Below are 20601 nucleotides of genomic sequence, written 5' to 3'. Positions count from 1 at the left end.
AGTCGAAACTCACCGCGCCTTGCGTGTAACTCTCTGGGGCTCCGGGCCACCTGCTGCCCGTGGCACCGAGTCTCAGCACGCGCAGGGGGGAGAGTGCGGCCGCTCCTTCCCCCACCTCCCTGCCGCGCCTCACACCTTCTAGCTCTGCCCACGAACTGGAGTTGCAGATGGCACGTGCTGCCCCCACCGGGCCCCGCTCTTCCAGCTCGGTGAAATGCCCTTCCCTGTCTGTACCCCGGTGACTCCTACTCACCCTTCCCTTTCTCAGTGAAAGGGTCCTCAGGGTTTGCAACCAGACTTTAGCGCTGCCTTCTTCGGGAAATCCCGAAGTGTTCCTCAGACCTGTCATAACGATTACCGTATTACATTACTCTTAAGTATTTTTTTTTCCTTCTGGCCTGTGAGCTTTTCAAAGGGTCTTTGCCTCCATAATCTTTGTATCCCAAGCATCGAGCATCCCCGACGCACATGGACATTCAACAAATTTTGGCTACATAAATGACCAAAGGGATGAACACTCGTGATCCATCATATTAACAATGCTATCACTCTAACATTAAGACTCCGAGCTCCCTAGGTCGAGCCTCACGTTCCGGATTGCTCCTTTACTTCTCTGAGCCCTCAGTTCGCCATTTGTAAAACAGATAGGTCAGCTCCTGCTGTAACCATTCAGACTCAACGAGACACAAGTAAGTAAGAGGTTTACACTCCACAGGGGATTTCTGGCAAATGGCTTCATCTTGTGCTCTGTGCTCCTTTTCTTCACCTATACAGTGAGAACGGTGCCCCATACTTGATACAGTTGCCGGGACACTTAAATGAGACACTATGTGACGTCGTGGCTAGCATCTACCAGTGCCGGTCCCCCCAGGCTGCGCCAACACCCTCAAGGATACCAGCACGATGCACAGGTTTCCACTCACAGAGACCAAGACCAAGTTGAGAGTCCAAGACTGAAGGGTCTCAACTGTTACAAGTTATAGGAGAAAAAAAATGTGACCTGAGCCTGAAAGGAAAAAGAATTTTATATCCTTGTCAACCTGGGTACCAGAGCTCACGAGTAACAGCAGCTGCCTGTTCAAAGTTGCCTGGTGCCACGTGAGTTCAGAAGTGGTTTACACTTCATCAAAACAACCACGCAATTTGTATTTTTTTATGCTTCATAAAGCCGCTATTTTGTTTTGTACATGTGTCTATCATTGTCCCCCACTTAGAATTTTAAACATAAAGCAAGAGGTTTCTAGGCATTTAGGAAAACATTCTGAACAGAATAAACACTGATTTCATATATCAATGAACATCGAGGTATATTATCACAAGAGGTAACTATAAAGCTCTGTTTTGCCTCTGATAACACTTACTTATTTCTGGGTAAATACTTCTTTAGAAAATGAAGCGGAGCTAACTCATTATTCACAAATATGAATTTGAAGTTGTTAGAAAACAGGATCACTGCTGCTGAGAAACAGAAACCTTCTCGGAATGCCAAGCTAAACTTCTGGGGCTTTCCTCCTGAGGCACTGACAACGCAGGGTATTTCCACACTGTTCATGTGATTTGGGGCACTTGAAGAGCCACAGACTTTGAAGACATTGTTTTTCCTTAGAATACACTGAACACTGAGTTAAAACTTTAGAGTAAATAAAACTTCAATTTTCATTTTTCAAGCTTCATTGCTTTAACACTACAATAAGTTCTGGAGGGGTGATGCATGCTAGTTGCTAAGACAGAGAGGGCCTCTCCAATGAAAACAAACAAGAAACAAAGCAAGCCAAGTCGAATTACCCTCATTGTCTGATCACCATCCGGTTCCCAGAGTGCATACACGTGGAAGGGCACAAGTGTCTGTTAACAGGGTCCAGTCAGAGATGGTCTCTTACCTTTGGGCAGGGGTGCTATAGCTGTTATCATAGGAATCATAACTCTGTTCGTCATAAGCAGTGCCATAACCATCATCATAGTCCTGCAATAAAACAGGAGAAGTATAAAAAAGTTCAGAAAAGTTTCTGGACAAAAAGAACCACTCTGCTTTTAGTGACTCTTTATTAACTCAGCTAACATTTAACTCCACATCTAATTATAGTGTAAAGAAAAATATTAAGAGTGACATCAGTGAAAATGACAAGAACTTCCAAAAGTTCTCTCTGTAAAAGCAAAAAGAAACTGGCAAAAATTGTTAGAATCAATAGTTTCAAAACTCTGGAAATTAACAAAAGGTTTGCAGAGATCTAAGGAGCATTTATTTTTAAAAATTTGGCTGAACCTTGGTAGGAGCAGTGAGCTCTGTGATGTTTTAATGAGCCTTATTCCCACCCTTCACTCCCTGCTCCGCAGGAGCCTTGAAAACCCACAGCCTTGACCACAGTGGACTCCAGCAGGCTGAGGGCGAGGCAGGAGGAGAACAGGGCGGGGCTCTTTCAACCTCATTCCCTGAGGACTGCATTTGACCTGGCTTGGACTCATCCAGTGCAAAAAGCCTTTTCCCTGAGGGTATTTAAAGAAAATAAATAGAGGCAATTACGTAAGATTTCAGCTACTTGAGGTGGTTGGAGCAAACAACAGTCTAATCAAAAGCCACCTAGAAAAGGGCCAGGATGAGATATCCATTCTCCCTTCGAAAAGCTCTGACATACTCCTGGGAATCTAGAAGGCTACATAGCTGCACAGTGCCATGTACAGGCCCAGGAAAGACCTGGGAGGACCCTAGGCTCTCTCCTCTGGATGACCCTGCGCTTCTCACAAGAAGGAAAGGCAAGGTCAAGAAAAGAGTTAGTTGTAAACCAACTGGCTGAGTTTTAAAGACCTGTTGTTCCAACCTGCTTGGTACTCAGTCTCCAGGCATTGGATAAAATCGCCGTCCGATCATTAGCTGACCACTAAGGTAACAGATAGGAAACACTTCAGTGATAACACATAATAAATATAAACTTTACAAAATGAGTTTGGAAAAGTCACTAAATAAAAAAAGGAAAACAGAAAATACTGGGAGGAAGGAGAATATGATTTCCATAGCTGACACACTAAATGTCCAGTCTTAGTAAAAAAGATTAGGTGATATGAAAAGGAACACAAAAGTATGGTTTATGCAACGAGAAAAAAGTAATCACCAGAAATGGTCCCTGAGGAAGACGAGACACTGGACTTACTAGACAAAGACTTTAAATCGTTATTTTAAATATATTTTAAAAACTAAAGGATACTCTGTGTCTACAGAACTAAAGGATAATAACAATGCCTCACTAAATATAGATATAAAAATAGTAAAGAATCCAAAGTAATTCTTGAGTGGTAAAGTATAACTGGAAGGGAAAATTCACCAGAGAGGTTCAACAGCAGATATAAGCATGCAGAAGACAGAGTAAGTAAACCTGAAGATAGATCAATTGAGATTATCCATTCTGAGGACGAAGATACAAAAGGATAAGGAAAAGTGAACAGGGTCCCAGAGACCTGTGAAACACCATCAAACAGGAACATATGCATAATGAGAGACCCAGAAGGAGAGGAAAATAAGAAGCAAAAAGATTAGAAAGAGAAATAATGGCTAAACACTTGCCAAATTTGATCAACAACCTTATCTACACAACCAAGAAGCTCAAAACACTGAAAGTAAGGTAAGCTCAAAGAGACCCACACCTAGAAACATCATCAAAATGTTGAAAGACAAAGACAAAGAGAAGATCTTAAAGCAGCAAGACAGAAGCCACTCATCATGTGAAAGAGAGTATCAATAATATCAAAAGCTGATTTCTCAAGAAAAACCATGGAGGCCAGAAGACAATGGGATTCCACTTTTCAAGTACTAGAAGCAAGAGACTGTCAACTAAGAATTCTATAACCAGCAGAACTATCCTTCAAAAATGGAAAAATTTGGGGCTCCTGGGTGGCTCAGTTGGTTAAGCGTTCAACTTCAGCTCAGGTCACGATCTCACGGTTCGTGGGTTGGAGCCCCGCATCGGACTCTGTGCTGACAACTCAGAGCCTGGAGCCTGCTTTGGATTCTGTGTCTCCCTCTCTCTCTGCCCCTCCCTCTCTCTCTCTCAAAAATAAATAAAATGTTAAAAAAAATTTTTTTAATGGAAAAATTAATATATTCTCGGGTAAGCAAAAACAGAATTCAACAGCAGACATGTTCTACACAAAAGAGTAAAAGAAGTCTTTAATGTAAAGTGAAAAGTCATTAGATAGTAACTTGAGTCCACATGAAAAAATAAGTAACACTGATACAGATAGCTACTTAGGGAAATACAAAACTATAGATGTGTTTTTGTAGTAACTTTTTTTTCTCCTATTTGATTTAAAAACCAAATGAATGAAGAACTAATTATAATTGTGTTGATGGACACACGATGTATGGAAGCTGCAATCTTCATGACAGTGACAATACAAAGGTGGGCAGGTGAGGACGGAGCTAAAGAGAAGCAAAGTTTTTGTGTCCTGTTAAAATTAAGTTGGTATAATTCTGAGAAAGACTGATATAAATTAGAAAATAAATTGTAATCTGCAGGGCAGGCTAAGAAAATAATTTAAAAAAACATAAAAAGTAGAAAAAGAAATGGTAATGGGGTTAAAGTGATACAATAAACAAATACCTAACAACAAAAGGGGAGAGTAAGGTACCAAAAAGACATAAGACATAGGGTAAAACAAAAAAGCAAAGTGAGAGATGTAAATCCTACCTTATCAGTAATTACACTAAATGTAAATGGATTAAACTAAGTAGAATAAATTAAAAGGCAGAAAATGGCATTCTGCTTAAAAAGAAAGATCCAACCATATGCTGTCTACGAGAGACACACTTTAGATTCAAAGATAAAAATAAATTGAAAAGGAGGAAAGAAGATATACCAAACCGTGGAAATATGAATCAAGAGAACTACCGTAGCTGCACTAATATCAGACAAAACAGACTTTAAAACAAAAACTGTTACCAGAGAAAAAGGACATTTACTTATAATGATAAAAGAGTCAAGTCTATCAAGATGATAATTCGAAAAATGTATGCAAATATATACACACATAAATAATAATAGAGCTCAAAGTACATGAAGTAAAAAATGACAGAATTACCAGGAGAAATAGACAATTTAACCATAATAATTGGGAACTTCAATATCACACTCTCCATAATAAAAATAATTCCTGAAAAAAGGATCAAAGAAGAAATAGAAGATTTGAACAATACAAATCAATTATACCTAACAGACAATTATAGAACTAACATGCATCTATAGAACACTCTACCCAGTAAGGGTAAAATGCACATTCTTTTTCATTACATAGGGAACATTCCAGAGGATAGACCCTACATTTCCCCAATTCAAAATTTACTACAAAGCTAAGTAATCACAACAGTGAGGTACTGGTAGAGACAAAGATCAACAGAATGAGACTGAGAGCACAGAAATAAAACCCTCACATCTATGGTCAATTCATTTCCAACAGGGTGCCAAGACAACTGAATGGTGAATAGTACAGTCTTTTCAGTATATGGTGTGAGAACAAATGGATATCCACATGCAAATGAATGAAGCTGGACTGTTACCTCACACCATATACAAAAATTAATGCAAAGTGCAACATGCATCTAAGTATACAAGATAAAACTACAAAACTCTTAGAAGAAAACATAGATGTAGATCTTTGTGATTTGGGATCAGTCATTAGTTTCTTAGATATGCCAGCAAAAGCACAAACAACCGAAGAAAATATAGATAATAGATACCTAATAGATAATATAGATATATCTAATAGAAAATATAGACCATCAAAGTTAAAAACTTATGCATCAAAGGATGCTAGCAAGAAAATGAAAAGACTATCCATGGGACAGGAGAAAAATATCTCCAAATCACATATCTGATTATGGTCTAATATTCAGAATATAAAAAGAGCTCTTACAACTCAACAATAAAAAGAAAACCCAGCAAGAGCAAAAGCCATCTTCCTTAGTTCTATGGAGACAGACTTCAAACTGAGGACATTCTGCAGATAAAATAACAAGCACACAATGGTTATTTTAAAAGCACCGTGGAATTCAAAAAGGTCTAGAGAAATGGTCATTTTGTAAGATAAAATTGGATATATTACAATGACATCTATGTCCATGAACGTGTGAATCCTACCCTAAAACTGATTACTAAGTTTCTGGTGTTAGTCAATTACATAATGACTTTGGGCTTCATTGGTATTTATTTAATATTTAAATGAGCCTGAAAATAACATCTAAGTATTTTGGAACATCGGTATTATCAATGCTAATCAATTTAACGATCACCACCGGATCTGTGGAAGCAGAGAAAAGTGGCCAAGGGGTAAGAGAAAGGACCTGGAGTTAGATGGGCTTCCATAATTTACTATCGATGATTTTACTCAGGCTCATTCACATCTCAGAATCTGTTTCTTTACCTGTCACCTGTGAATCCCTTAAGTATTTTGAAAGGATGAGAAATTATATATACACATATATGTACATATTCCAGCAAAATGCCTGACCTATATTAAGAACTTTATGAAGTATAGCATATAATTAACTATTTTACTAAAGCATTACTCATGGAGACCTCTGTCCTGTATTTCTAAAATTATACAACAGAGGAAGAACACCAGAAGCCACTGTATGAGAGGGTATGAGCCAAATAATTGATTTTAAAGTGATTACCTTAGTTATTCTCTCTTCATAAGCATCTATTAAATACTAAACCTCAATTTACTTGGCTTAGGAAAACATAAATATCTAAATAGGAAGTTATATTATAATGTGTTCCATCTTGTAACATGAGTATCAATACTAAGAGATCGTACTGTCTTTGCAGGAATAAGGCATATACATTTTCTACATGATCACGTAATTTTTTAATATTTTTTCACAAAGGAGGAACTTAATATTTGTTGAACAGCTATGTGTCCGGTACTTCTCACAGAAGATAGAACAGAATATGCTACAGGGGCAGAGGAAGAATAAAAGTGAAGGACAGTTAGCACACAATATACAAACCATCATGTTCCCCATAGTACCTAAAGGTGGATTAGTAATTTGGTGATCTTCCAAAGACCAACGCAAGAAGGAGAAAGCTATCAGACAAGATACGGACAAAACAAAAACAAAACTGATATGATTTTAATAATGAGGTAAGTCGTATGAGGCAGGTATTACTGATAATTCTGGTGAATTAATCAATTAAAAGAAGCCGGTGTTCCTAATGGAAAGAGTAAGATTTTTAATTTTTTTAACGTTTGTTTACTTTTGAGAGAAAGAGACAGAGTGTGAGCGGGACAGGGGCAGAGAGAGAGGGAGACACAGAATTGGAAGCAGGCCCCAGGCTCTGAGCTGGCAGCACAGAGCCTGCTGCGGGGCTTGACCTCACTAGTGGTGAGATCATGACCTGAGCTCAAGTCAGACGCTTAACCAACTGAGCCACCCACGCGCCCCAGGAGTATTATTGTTAAATTAAAAACCCAAACCTCCACTTGGTGCCTACCCTGTTCCTGGCACTCTGTCAGCACCATGGACTGAAAAGGAGCACCACTGTCTAGTGAGTACTCTGGCATAAGGTGGCGCGAGAGAGGGGACAGGCCACTAAAGAGATACTGATAATGCTACATGTCAAATGCCGTGGCAAAGGCGAGGTGGCGCTGTGCACTGAGGTGGCACAGAACTGCCCAGCAGGGAGCGGGAAGGGACAGGGAAAACTGTCAGAAATGCCAACGCCAGCATTTAGTTTCAAAAGCAGGGAAAAGCAAAGGTCCTGGAAACGGGCACGAAAAATAAGAATTCGGCAGAATGGACAGCAGGTGCAGAAGAGTGGAGGTACAGACACCTGAGAACCTTCCTTGTCCAGGAAAGCCAACGGCTTCTTGTGGGTACCCTGCAGGATGCCAGTGGAAGAATGGAGAGCAAGGAAACAGAGAATCCCATGAAGCGGTTAGTGAATGGCCCAGTCACGGTGCGTGGGTTGGGGCTCTGAGTGACACGATCCACCTTATGGTTTAGAACTCGTTCTCGGGTACCGGGGTGGGGGAATGGAACGGCAAGGGTGGATCTGGAGGGCTTGTTACCTAGGTCACGGCACTGGGCAGTCTGGCAATGTGGAGCTCACGGTTTCGTCAGTAATTTGCTCGTAGCTTGGGAAGAATATGGCTTCACCAGGTTAGGAATTCTACTTCTAAGCTTATTTAAAGAATCGAGATTGTAAGTGACTGGAACTTTCTTCAAAAACGAAAATGTGAAGTGCTATACTACGCTTTTAGCCTTACAGACTCATGCCTTGTTCAATTATTCCATCAGATGTTACAATGCTAGAAATTTATTTGAATTTTCAAATGGTTTAGGTCATTGAATTAATTGACTTTCATGTTTTTACACTGAAGATTTGAAAAGATTAAATTTGCAGTCCTCACATGATTTCTTTCGTGATGATTTCACAGGTGGATCTGGCCAGAGGGACGCACTTCTGCTCTCTATTCAAGGGACAGCACCTGAGAGCTGTGGCAAGTGTGAAGGAGGAGGTGCCAGGAGAGGAGGAAAAGCTGAGTGTGGGTGCAAATACATTCGGAAGTTTCTAGGAGGGGGGGGTAGAGGGGATTCTTGGGGACCATCTGCCACCTTGCTGCAGGCAACAGATGAAGTCACTGGCAGACAACAATTGGGGGCTTAATCGGAAAGGACTCCGTGTTGGTTGCCATGATGAGGAAAGGCAGGGCGGGGGGATGGGTAAGAGTCCCTTAACATTAGGCTCTTTGTCTGAGGACTGATCTGGGGGTCAGCAGCCCCCCTTTTTTTCTGAATGCGCTTACTGTTTCCAACTACTTGTTGCTTGTTTTCTTACTCATATCGTTTGAATATTAAGAAATTCCTCTTGGGGCGCCTGGGTGGCGCAGTCGGTTAAGCGTCCGACTTCAGCCAGGTCACGATCTCGCGGTCCCTGAGTTCGAGCCCCGCGTCAGGCTCTGGGCTGATGGCTCGGAGCCTGGAGCCTGTTTCCGATTCTGTGTCTCCCTCTCTCTCTGCCCCTCCCCCGTTCATGCTCTCTCTCTGTCCCAGAAATAAATAAACGTTGAAAAAAAATTAAAAAAAAAAAAAAGAAATTCCTCTTGTGGGGGGGGCAAGATGGCAGAACAGCATGGAAGCTTTTTGTGTGTCTCGCGTCCATGAAATACAGCCAGACCAACACTAAACCATCCCACACACCTGGAAGAAGTTCCTCTTTAGATTTTTCTGAGGCCAAGGCAGGAATTTTAAAAAACAGTGAATGCGTTGTCCGTTACAAGTTAACATGCGATCGGGTAGAACCATAAATCTAGTATAGAGGGGATACACGGATTTAGTTCAATCACCCAGCTAACCTCAGACTCTACAAAGCCTGCCAGGACCTGGGAGGGGGAACTCACTAGGTCCCTGGGGGCAGCGCTCAGACATGTCAAACAACTGTCTTCACACCTGAAATCTCTGTGTAATTTCTCACACGTGTGTATTTTCTCCTAGAGAACACTGGCCCTTGTGACATGGCCCCAGGCAACACGTTGTCCTCATTTTCTGCCATGTGTCCTGAGCCCAAGGGCAATAATTACGACCGGTTTGTGTGCTGCTCCCTACAAGTCTGTGACCACCCATCTCTGAAGAAATTTCTCACGGCGAGGCTCAAAGGACTCTCCTCTCCTACTGTATCTTCTCAGTCCCATGAAACCAGCGTCTGTCACACCCGTGTGACGCCCAGGTCGGATCGGACACACACACCTCCGCTGAGTGTGTGGCAATGACTGGCTCCTGGCCTCCCCCGCTGTTGTGAACACGGATTGTGTCTTGCTTATTCTTTCACACAGGGTGGGGGCAGGGCCTGGAGCGCAGGAAGGATAGCTCGATAAATCAATGCTCATTCGATTGCTGGACGGAGTGCCTGCAGAGGAAAAAGCGTGCCAGACCCACCCCCTCCCGGTCCCGTCTCCTGCCCGAGCGTGCCTTCACCTATGCCCTCCCAGGGCCACTCCTCCGTGACCCCACGCAAAGACAGCGGGCGTTTATGAACTTGTTTATGCTAAGAACCTAATGCATTTGCTCTGGGAGAAGCTTAAGAGAGCTCCCGGACATCATTAAAATGCAAGCACAGACGTTTCATCTCCTTCGCTGCACTTTTCAAACAGGGCTCTGGACCTGCAAATGCGCAGCACAGGAGACACCGCCCTCATGAGATGCTAACAAACCGCTGGTCTGCACGAGGCTCTGAAGGCACCTTCACCTGGACAGAGCCCGTGCCTCTCGCCTTCCCCTCCCACCGACCATTCTGCCTGGCAGGAAGCCTTTATCTCCTCAGCCTCCCTCGTACGTACCCCCCCCCCCCGCCCCCGACTCTATTCCTAAGGTAACTAACTGCGTTAGAATCATCCAGAAGTTCTCAGCTGGACTAGTACAATATTCTAACTCATCTGCCTGGAAGAGCTTCCTTATCTAAACCCTAAACCTTCCTCCAGAATTATCCACCAAAATGCTCATCTGAGTGTGCTGCTTCCCTGCATACAAATCTCCAATTTCCACCCCTCCTGTTCCTACAAAATAAGGAACAAATTCCTAAGCCTCTCACCGTCTTGCCTAGCAACTTACCCGAGACAGCACAGGACGAGCTTCCACACCTCCCTGAGGACCCAGAAGAAGCCTTGCCGTTTCACGCTGCAAATTCTTTGTACCTGCGGTTCTTTCTGACATCCCCTTTTTAGGCTTTCCAACAGAAGACAGCAGGCTGAAATTTCACCCCTCTGTGCTTCCATGATCACTGATAACTTGCTTACACGAGGGACCTCGAATTACCCCTCTGCCTCCCTTCTTCCCTATGAGTCTGCGAGGTCCTTAAGGGTACGGCCAAGGCCTTGCTCGTTCCCTTGTATTGTCAACGTCTGGCACATAGGAGGCTTACAGTGACCGTACTGAATGAACGAATGAATGACAACAAAAATTAGCTACAGGCCAAGTGGCAGGAAATAGAGCTTCTTTAGGATAAACGCAAATAAAAGAGACAGCGTAGGATAAAATGCAATACTGATTAAAATATGATGGATTTTGACGAGACCTCACCTGAATTCTTCTGTCAAATATTACCACCACTCTTGCATTCCCTATCCTCAGAGAAAAAATTCCCTTTCAAAACCCTGTGTTCTATTTCTGAAAGTCAGCACTACATTATTCAAAACAGCAAACTTGGACAAGAGGTAAATGTATATCAATATAAATTCTTGCCTCAATAGAGAAAACCTACTTATTCAATAAGCTATGCCTCTGAGTTTTTTATCTCTGATGATGAAGATGTCTACGTGGAGTTTAACTGACCGGGTGACCTGGACATTTGGTAGACGCCAGAGCTACGGGAGGAGAAACATGTTCTCCCACAGGTAGAAAGTCTTCGTTTGCGTACCCGACCTATAAAACTCCAACTGACACATGGCCAAATACCAAAGAAATCTCGCTTTTGAAAAGAAGAGATTTTCCAGGATAAAGGAAACGGCATGGCCTATTTTTAATTCTATTTCTGTCACAAGCAAAATCAAGCATAACATTTAAGCTGGGAAAAGCCATTTTAAACAGAAGAATTCACAAAAGACAGTAAGTGATTTTAAAAGTAATGTTTTGGTTTTGAGCCCTTTTAAAAGGAAACAATTACCCTACATAACACCTCACTCCAATTAGGGTGATATCTGGTCATTTCCAAATGCAGAAAGTTTTCATTCATAATACAGTACTAAAGCTTATTAAAATCTATAGTCTTATAATGATTGAGTTTATTAAACAAACATTAAGCTAAAAACAGTCTTTTGAGAACTGCATTTTCCCTGCGTTCTGAGTACTAATATTCTTGTCAAGTATCACCAATGACCACGAACATATCACCAAAACAGGTTATCATTAAGGACAAAAATCACAGTATTAATAACAATTCTATATAAGAATCTTTTCCATAATCATTTAAATAAAACACCATTAACTCAACAATCCAATCACGTCCTTAGGTGTTCGTTTATGGCTATGAGGAAAATACTATGCCACTTCTACTGGAATCTTACAAATTCTCCCTATCGGTCTTTGGAGTCTGATGCCTGTGTTCAAGTTCCAGCTCTGCCTCTTACTAGCTGTGTGGCTTTGGGAAAATCACCTATCCTCCTCAACCTCAATTTTATAATTTGTCAAATGGCATCATAATCCATGTTCTGGCTATTCCTGATGGTTGTGGATAGATTAACCAAAAAGCACATATGAAAGCTGATTGGCACAGGGCCTGCCCAATAAAGGCAGTTTTATTTAAAGATCTATCCCTTTTAACAGTTTCAAGCTATTAGGCCAGAGAAACATCAGAGCTCTCCAGGTATTTGTCTCTTGTAGAACGTGATAAATTCTTAAAACTTTGTCTAAAACTGCAGCATGTGCATATGCGTTCAGCAAATGCTTGTAGGAGCTGCATGGTTCTGGACAGAGAAGGGGCTCCCCGCGATCTGCGGCGCTTCTAGCCATACTTGAACGCAGCCTGTGAAAACACAGCCAGGTCAGCGACTCTCAGAAAGACTCTCCAGCTCTCAGGCCACCGAACCGAGACAGAATCATGTTCGTTCGGAATTGACAAGGTGCTCGAAAATACAATAAAGGAAAATAAGATAACAAAGAGGTTAACCCAGAAATTCCACAAACAAGGGAAGGCTGTATATCGAAAATTAAAGAAAACGAAAAATCCCATGAAGATGGAAGAAAGGGGAATTACTATATTTTATCAACTCCACACCACGCACATCATGCTGAAGATTTTCATGTCAATTCGTCCGCTCTCCCGGGACAGGGGTGGGGGGCATTTGTTGAATGCCTACTGTGTGCCAGGCACTGCTGTAAGCATTAGGGATACAGTACTGAACAAACAAAACAAAGTCTCTGTCCCCCTGGGGCCTCCATTCCCAGGGGGAAGCAGACAAACAAAACCAGCCATCACAAGGACAGTAGGTTAGCACAGTGAGAGGTGGGGGAGGCTTGAGACCTGGGGGCAGCTGGAGGGGCTGTGGGCAAGGACTCAGCAGGGACTGAGGAGGACACGGGAAGGAAGCGAGAAGCTGTTTAAGCAGATGTGTTTGAGGGGGAGAGGGCTATTTCAGGCGGAATGAAAAACAAGCACAAAGGTCCTGAGGTAGAGACAGCAAGGTGGAGAGAGTCGGAGGGAGGACGGTCGCCAGGTCACCTGGGGCCCGTGTGGCTTGAAGCGAAGGAGGTGCCGCCAGAGGCTTCTGGGCCTCGGGAGAGTTTCCGTGGCGACCAAGGTCTGTCTTTCTGCTCCACTGACCTGACTTCCACGACAGTATTTCTTCCTTCATCTGCGTCTAATTTGCTGAAAACCATTAACTTAGTTCTTTCCTGCATTTTACAGCTTTAGAGTATCTGTTGTCTGTATTTTCCAGTTGTCTGCTTCAACAACCAATCTTACCTTTTAACTCCTTGATTTTAAAGAACAGAGTTACTTTAAAATTTGTATCTGCTATCTGAATCTACTTTCTCTCTCTCTCGTTTTTTTCTTTAGCTTTTTATTTTGGTGGCTTCAATTTGTAATTATATATGAAAAGTTACAGAAATAATTTATCAAAGCCTATACTACGCATTTCTCCAGAGACAATTTATATTTGCTTTGGGTGGGAGGACAGGATAATTAGCGATTCCGGCTTAACCTTAACCCACAAGGGACTGGGACGATCAGAAAGCGTCCCGTGGGAGTGCTTTTCTGAGCTCCAAGGCAAAGCCTAGGGCTCACCAACCCTCTGCATCCAAATCCGGGGGCCTAAACTCCAGTTTTTTTAGCCTTCCCAAACCCCAGTTCAGTTCAGCTTCTCGGCCGCCTCTTAGGGAACCGGCAGAAGCCATCACAGGCCCTCTCAACCAGGGTCTCCCAGAGAATGGAGCCCGGTGCCCTAAGGTGTCTGCTGTGTGTAAGTGACCCCACTTCCCTCCTGTGTATCTGGAATGCCAGCACTTCCGGGCCATCAATTTCTCTGTTCCGAGACTCAGATGAGGAACCCCAGTTGAGAAAGGCTGCCTCGCGGGCAAAACCAGGCAGAAATGCTGAGCTGCCTGCTTTGCCTTTCATTTTCGTCAAGAGGTTGGCCAGTATTTTTTGTTTGTGCTGTGTCTGCTTTTACAAACCTTCGAAGATGTTTTCTGTTTCCTGCTTTTGTTTTACCTTTCCTGGTCATTCTTAGCAAGAGGGTCTGGGGTGGATTCTCACCAATACTCAGGATTTATTTGATTACGACCCCCTCCAAACCCCCGCCCCCCAACCCCTGAAATGTAGTCTTCCTGAGAACAGGGCACCTGCCCTTTTTGCCTACGATGTCCTGCAGTGCCTGCAGGAGGAAACAGTCAATAGATGCTTTCTGAACGAACGGATAAGTGAATGAATAATCGACAGTTACGGATCTATTCACGTACTCTTCTCAGTGAGAAGATGGCCCCTGTGTGAGCGACAACTGGCCAGGAGAGAGGCATCAGGTGACTCTAGGGTCACCGTGAAGAAGAAAGGACCCCCCGGTCCACAGAAAGGCACACTTAACGCACAACGCACGGCTTCCCCACAATGAAAATATAAGGCCCATACTATCAGAGCTGTATAACGTCAGCACTAAGATTTCTCCTTGCTTAGATTTCTGGGAAATCCTCAAATTATCACCTGGCCTAATAGCAGGTATGTTTCCAGGAGGAGCTACTGTTCTGTTATACACAAGAGTATCTGCTCTGTCTACCATAGCATTCCTCATACACAAACTGGTCATATTTTAAAAACCTTTTATTCAAGCATAAAAACAAGGCATTAAAAGCTACAAACCCTAAGCGTGCAGCTCGGTGAATTGTCACCAAGTAACCACAGCCATGTAACCGGCACCAGGATCAAGGACCGGAACATCAACATCCCCCCAGACACACCCCCTGCACACGTCCTCAGTCACGACAGCGTCTCCCCCCGCAGGAACCACCGTCCTGGATTCCAACACCAACCCTGGGGTTTGCCTGCCATGGAGCTTTATAGAAACAGAACCAGACTCACTACTACCTCACGCCACGTTTCTCTCACCCACCGTTACGTGTGCGATGTGTCCACGCTGCCGGACGTGGCCACGGTTGGTTCCGTTTCGCTGCTTGAAAATTCTGGTCTGTTTCATCACACCACCCCGTGCTCACCCACCCTTGTGTGGGTGGGTATTTCGCTTCTTTCTAGTTTTTGCCTGCGCGGCTCTTTCACATGTCCTGTGGCGCATCTCTGCACACACCTCTGTTGAGCGGGTCCCGGGAGCAGCGTCGCTGGGTCTTAGGGAAGCGTGTGCTCGGTTCTAATGGGGGGTGCCGAATATTTTTCCGAAGTCGTTATATCAATTCACCTTCCTACAGGGGCAGATGAGAATTCCCACCGCACCCCATTCTCATTAGCACTTGTGATTATCTTTTTAGTTATTCTGGACGGTGTGAAGAGTACCGGATCTTGTGTTTATCATACGCAGCAATCCCCACCTATCCAAGGTTTCCCTCTCCGTGGTCATGGTTTCCTACGTCCACTAGAGTCCGAAGGCAGCTCGTCCACCTCGTGACCCGTCGTCACGTCAACAGCAAGTTCACGCTGCGTCCCAACACCTGTCTCATGCCCCTTGCTCTACTCCACCTCCTGGCGCAGGCCTTTCATCATCTCCTGTCCTCACAGGAAGAAGGCCGAGGACAGCGCGGTAAGATATTTTGAGAGAAAGACCACATTCACATACTTTTATTACAGCGTACTGCAATAGCTGTTTATCTTATTATAGTTATTGGTGTTCATCTCTTACTGTGCCTAATTCCTACATCAAACTTAATCATGGATACATATGTATGGAAAAAAACATAGGAACCGTATCGTTTAATACCATCTGAGGTCTCAGGCATCCCCTGGGGGTCTTGGAACATAACCCCCAGAGATAAAGAGCAACTACTGTATTAATGTCCGGGGCACATTTAGCAAGGGTCTGCCCTGAAAGACAGAGCTACTTGGTCAGCTGAAGAATTACATTTCTGAGCGAACAACAAAATTACTCACATACCACTTTTTCTGTACCAGGCACCACTTGAAATACTTTCCATATGTTAATTTGTCTAATCTTCAATAACAGCCCATGTGAGAAGCACTGACGTTCCCATTTAGGAATCAGGGACTGAGGCACAGAGCAGAGAAGCGACTCACCCAAAATTACACAGCAATTGAAGACACAGCAAAGATCTGAATCTATTCAGCTTGAGTCCTGCCTCTGTTTGTAGCTATGATGATACACATATCGCTTGTCCCTATAAACAGCAAGGGTCGGACCGTATATGTAATCAACTCGCCAGGATGGTGTCACACTATGAGGCCGTATCTGGATGGCCAGCTGGCTGTCCACTTGTGTTACCCAACCTGACAATGTGTTTTATTTTAAACTGCTTTAGCCCTGAAATATCTTCCAACATTCCATGTCCTGTTGTGTACCTCATACTCTGTCAACAAACTGAATACAAAGGTATAAAGATGATAATAAACCTCATCAATAACCCAGCACTGCCGCCCCTCTGCTGGCTGTCCCTGCACATACCGCCTCCCGTACGTGTATGGATGTGAACAGCACGTCCAGTCCTTGTGGAAATCCTTCTAGCTCTCCCTGCCTGAATGCTGTGAGCACCCGTCCCTGCTTGGTTTGCCGTCTCCTCCAGAAAGTCTTTCCACATTCCATCAAGCACATCGTATCCCTTCACTGGTCCTCTTGAAATATTCTGTATGTAAGTCAATTATAGGTGTCATATCCTATGATCTTTTTTTCCCCCCTGTATCAAGCAAGCGAATATTGATTACTTACTACATGCTGGGCCCTGTGGATAAAAAGGCATGCACCTATCATCCATAACTTAAAATGTAATGGGAGTAATTATATGAATAAAAGAGTGATCACATTGTTCTAAGAAAAGTATTTTAAATAGGGTGTACACACAGGGATCCACAGGGTGTATCCACAGAAAACCACCACCTGAAACAGGTAGGGGATTATGGGAAGATTCAAAGTCAGGGGTGATAATGGTGTTCCTTCCTAGACCTTGATCTGCTTGATGGCAAGGAATGAGGTCAATGGATGCAGCTCAGTGAACGTTCAGGCGTGAGGAGAACGATACAACCAAGACGGCAGGTTCTTGTAGGTGATCCCTGATAAGAGAGGTCCATTCCAACGCTTCTAAAGTCCCCTCCCCGCCTCAGCCCTGATTCCCCTGAGGGACAGGACACCTCTATCACAGTAGCACAGATACAACCGTCATCGCTCACGAACTCGGATGGGCGAGCCTAGTTACAGAGGCAAAATGTGCTCCCACGCCATTGTGACGCTGTCACTCCAGAGCCCAGGCTCTTATATAAAATACTTTTGGTTGTTTTGTTTAAAGTACAGAGAAAAAGGGGGGAAAAAAAAACAAAGAAACAAAAAACCCCTCTAAATACATAAGTTTAAAATCTGAAATCACTTCCCAAAGTTTTACGTTTCCAAAATAGGTCACCGTTTCAAGCAACTTAGGGAAGAGATCGGGTTGTGAAGTTCCTGATAGACATTTCAAGTAAATTGCATGTGGCTCTTATTCTTGCTTCTGGTAAAATGGATGTAAAAAATTATAGAACCTTCATCTCTTCATCTAAAATAAAAAGGTGTCCCTAGGCTTTTCAATTCACATTTAAAATGCATTTTCATAAATAACCTTTTCGCAATCTGTACTCTGTTTTAATTAAATTTCTCACTATGGAAAACAAGATAATTGAAACAATTTAGAGATTAGTTAACTGTCACAAAATTATGCCAGTCGTCACTGCATTGGGAAAATGTACAACCGTCTTCTGTAACTGAAGTCCCCAAACTAGTCATGTAATCAAAACTTCAGGTGAGCTCTCCAAAGAACGAGGGGTATGGCTTCATGGAGTCTTTAAAACAAAATCTATCCTCAAGAATTACATGTACCTTTAAAAAATATACTGTATTTGATTTTCCCCAAAGGCCTTTACTGATGTGTCTGGTCACCAAAAATTTAGAAGAGTTGATTCTTCCAGCAGCCCTGTGCCGCCATGTTATGGAGGAAGACACCGACTATGGTAGTAGCAGGGTTTCTCTCTCTTTTTTTTTAATAATCTTTTTTAATGTTTATTTATTTTTGAGAGAGCAACAGAGAGACAGAGCACGAGCGGGGGAGGGACAGAGAGAGAGGGAGACGCAGAATCCGAAGCAGGCTCCAGGCTCCGAGCTGTCTGCACAGATTCCGACGCGGGGCTCGAACCCCCAGACCGCGAGATCGTGACCTGAGCCGAAGTGGGAAGCCCGACCGACTGACCCACCCGGGCACCCCAGCCGCGTTTCCCTTAAAGCAAGTTTCATCTTCCACAGCTCTAATGAGTCGCGGTGCCAGAGAATGGGCAGAAAAGACATGTGTGCTTGCAAAACATGAGGTTTAGATTCCTGCTCCCATTCAAAACTGTCTCTGACTTTTTAAACCTGGATTAAGTTAACTATTGGCAGATGGCCTATGAGGAAGCACCCGACAGCAGCTGCAGTAAGACAGGATCGAGAAGCTCTACCTCCTCATTTCAAGGCCTGTCTCCAGGGCAGAGCACAGGCTCCCTGAGAGCCCTTGGTCTGCCGGGCCTCCCCTCGCCTCTCTCAAAGAGGCACTGCCGCATCACAGGGGCAATGCTGGACAATTCCACATTCTGTTCAGCCCACAGCTCAGCTGGATAATCCGAGCATATCAAGTGCCTGCGGAGAGCTTCCATATTCTGGTAAAGTTGTAGGACTTCATCTAGAGTGCCCTCCCACGTTTACCTTTAAAGGTGATCAAGCCATCAACTAAGCCTCCAAGACTCAGAATGATTACACATGAGGACACTGGGATATCACCGAATGGCACATAGTTCCTATGAATAAATAGATGGCAGACACAGCCATAATTCACTGAGTTGGAAAATAATATGATTAAAATTTCTAAGACAATTTGAGTTTATACATCTTGAATAGTGAGTATGCCTTTGGAAAAAGAAATCTCATTTTTTAAAACATTTTCCAAAACGTCCGTTCTAGAATTCAAAAGACTCAGAGCCACTCACTTTCACTTTTAGCTTCTCTCATTAAAATTTAGTTTGCTTTGTTTATTCTGTTTGTTTATTTCTTTTTAGTATCAAGATTTCTATTTTATGAAAATGTAATTCCTCCTTAGAAAAAGCTTCTCTAGGGTGACACTGGGAACCAAGTAAGTTTCAGAAAACAATCAATTACAGAATTCTGAAGTTGGAAAGGAAGTCAGGCCAGTGTCTGACCTAACCTGCTCATTTGTTCGGTCAAGTACCCTCACCTGTACTTAGCAGTTACAGACACTAAAGCCCAAAAGGATTAAACACTTTGCATAAGAAGGAAACAATGGTGATACTGATAAGAAGGGGGATAAGAAACCAAGTATGTATTGCACCTGTCAGAATAACATTCTCTTTATCAAACTGTATTCTTTCACATTAGTTCACTAAATGAGCCATGTTATGTTTGCTAAAATTGGCTTGAGATACTTAATTTTACTTCACTAAGTATGTGTAACAGTGCATGGGACACATGAAATGACACAATTAGTTGGCAGTAATAAAGGCCAGCCTCTGCATGTTTATTTATTATCTCTAAAATGTCAGGCCCTGTGACAGGCTCTGCACAAACAAAGATGGAAGGGGAAGGGGAGGGAAGTAAAAGAAAAGACAGTTCCTGCCCTCAAGAAATCCACAGTCTACTGGAGACAAAAACGAGCAAGCAGACACAGAGGTAGGTCTAAAGCGCACCAAAGATGCCACTAACAGTGTCTGATCAGGACCAGGAAGGCTTCACAACAGGAGAATAAACAGTCAAAAGAGTGTGTGCGTGGACAAAACAAGAAAGGCATTCGAAGAGAATCAACAGCACATGCAAAGCGTTCAAGTCCCTGCTGTGCTGAGGGAACCACAACAGATACCCACAGAACGTGAAATGGTCACGTGGGGACAGCAGAGGGTTAGCAGGCTGAACAGTCAGGCAGGACACTCAAGAAGGCCTTCGGAGGTCACTGAGCAGCATCTCACACTTATCCTTTTAAAATTCTAAACTAGTTTTTACGTTCTGGAGCTGGCAGGCAGTAGCATTATCAGACTACAGATACTAGAACGTATTCTAGAAGGAGTATGAATAATACATTATTTAAGGGAAATAACCAGAACTAGGACAAGGCTTTGGGCAAAGGTGCGACTAAGCAGGCTACGGCAATCGTCAACAGGTCTGTCTGTACGTGCATTCGTGTGTCCATCTGAGCAACCAGCATTTACTGAAAGAGGACCATGTGTTGGGTGGAAGGAAACACAGGAGTGGACAGAGATTTAAAGGGAGTGCCAAGGGCGACATGAAGACCAAGGGCGGCACCGCAGACAGACGGCGGCAGGTTGGGGAAGTGGGTGCGGTCACCCACTGGGGTGATCTGGAGGCTGGGAGGGAGGGAGATCTCCTAAGGAGGGCCAGCACCTTCACTAAAGCCGCCGTCATGGGAGGAGCTGGAGACCGAACAGC

The 20601-nt window shown here is 43.4% G+C and overlaps 1 protein-coding gene across 5 annotated transcripts in view; it reads right to left on the bottom strand.

The window, feature by feature from the left end:
- The window catches only part of KHDRBS3 (KH RNA binding domain containing, signal transduction associated 3), a 190236-nt gene that overhangs the window by 40992 nt on the left and 128643 nt on the right, over positions 1 to 20601 (bottom strand). For all 5 annotated transcript variants that reach the window (XM_019823178.3, XM_023248662.2, XM_023248659.2 and 2 more), the window contains exon 7: positions 1881 to 1963. In XM_019823178.3, coding sequence (XP_019678737.1) covers positions 1881 to 1963 — 83 coding nt within the window. The remainder of the gene's footprint in view (positions 1 to 1880; positions 1964 to 20601) is intronic.

This window comes from Felis catus, chromosome F2 (genome assembly GCF_018350175.1).
Source record: "Felis catus isolate Fca126 chromosome F2, F.catus_Fca126_mat1.0, whole genome shotgun sequence".
Classification (NCBI taxonomy): domain Eukaryota; kingdom Metazoa; phylum Chordata; class Mammalia; order Carnivora; family Felidae; genus Felis; species Felis catus.
This window is presented reverse-complemented; position numbering and strand designations above follow the sequence as displayed.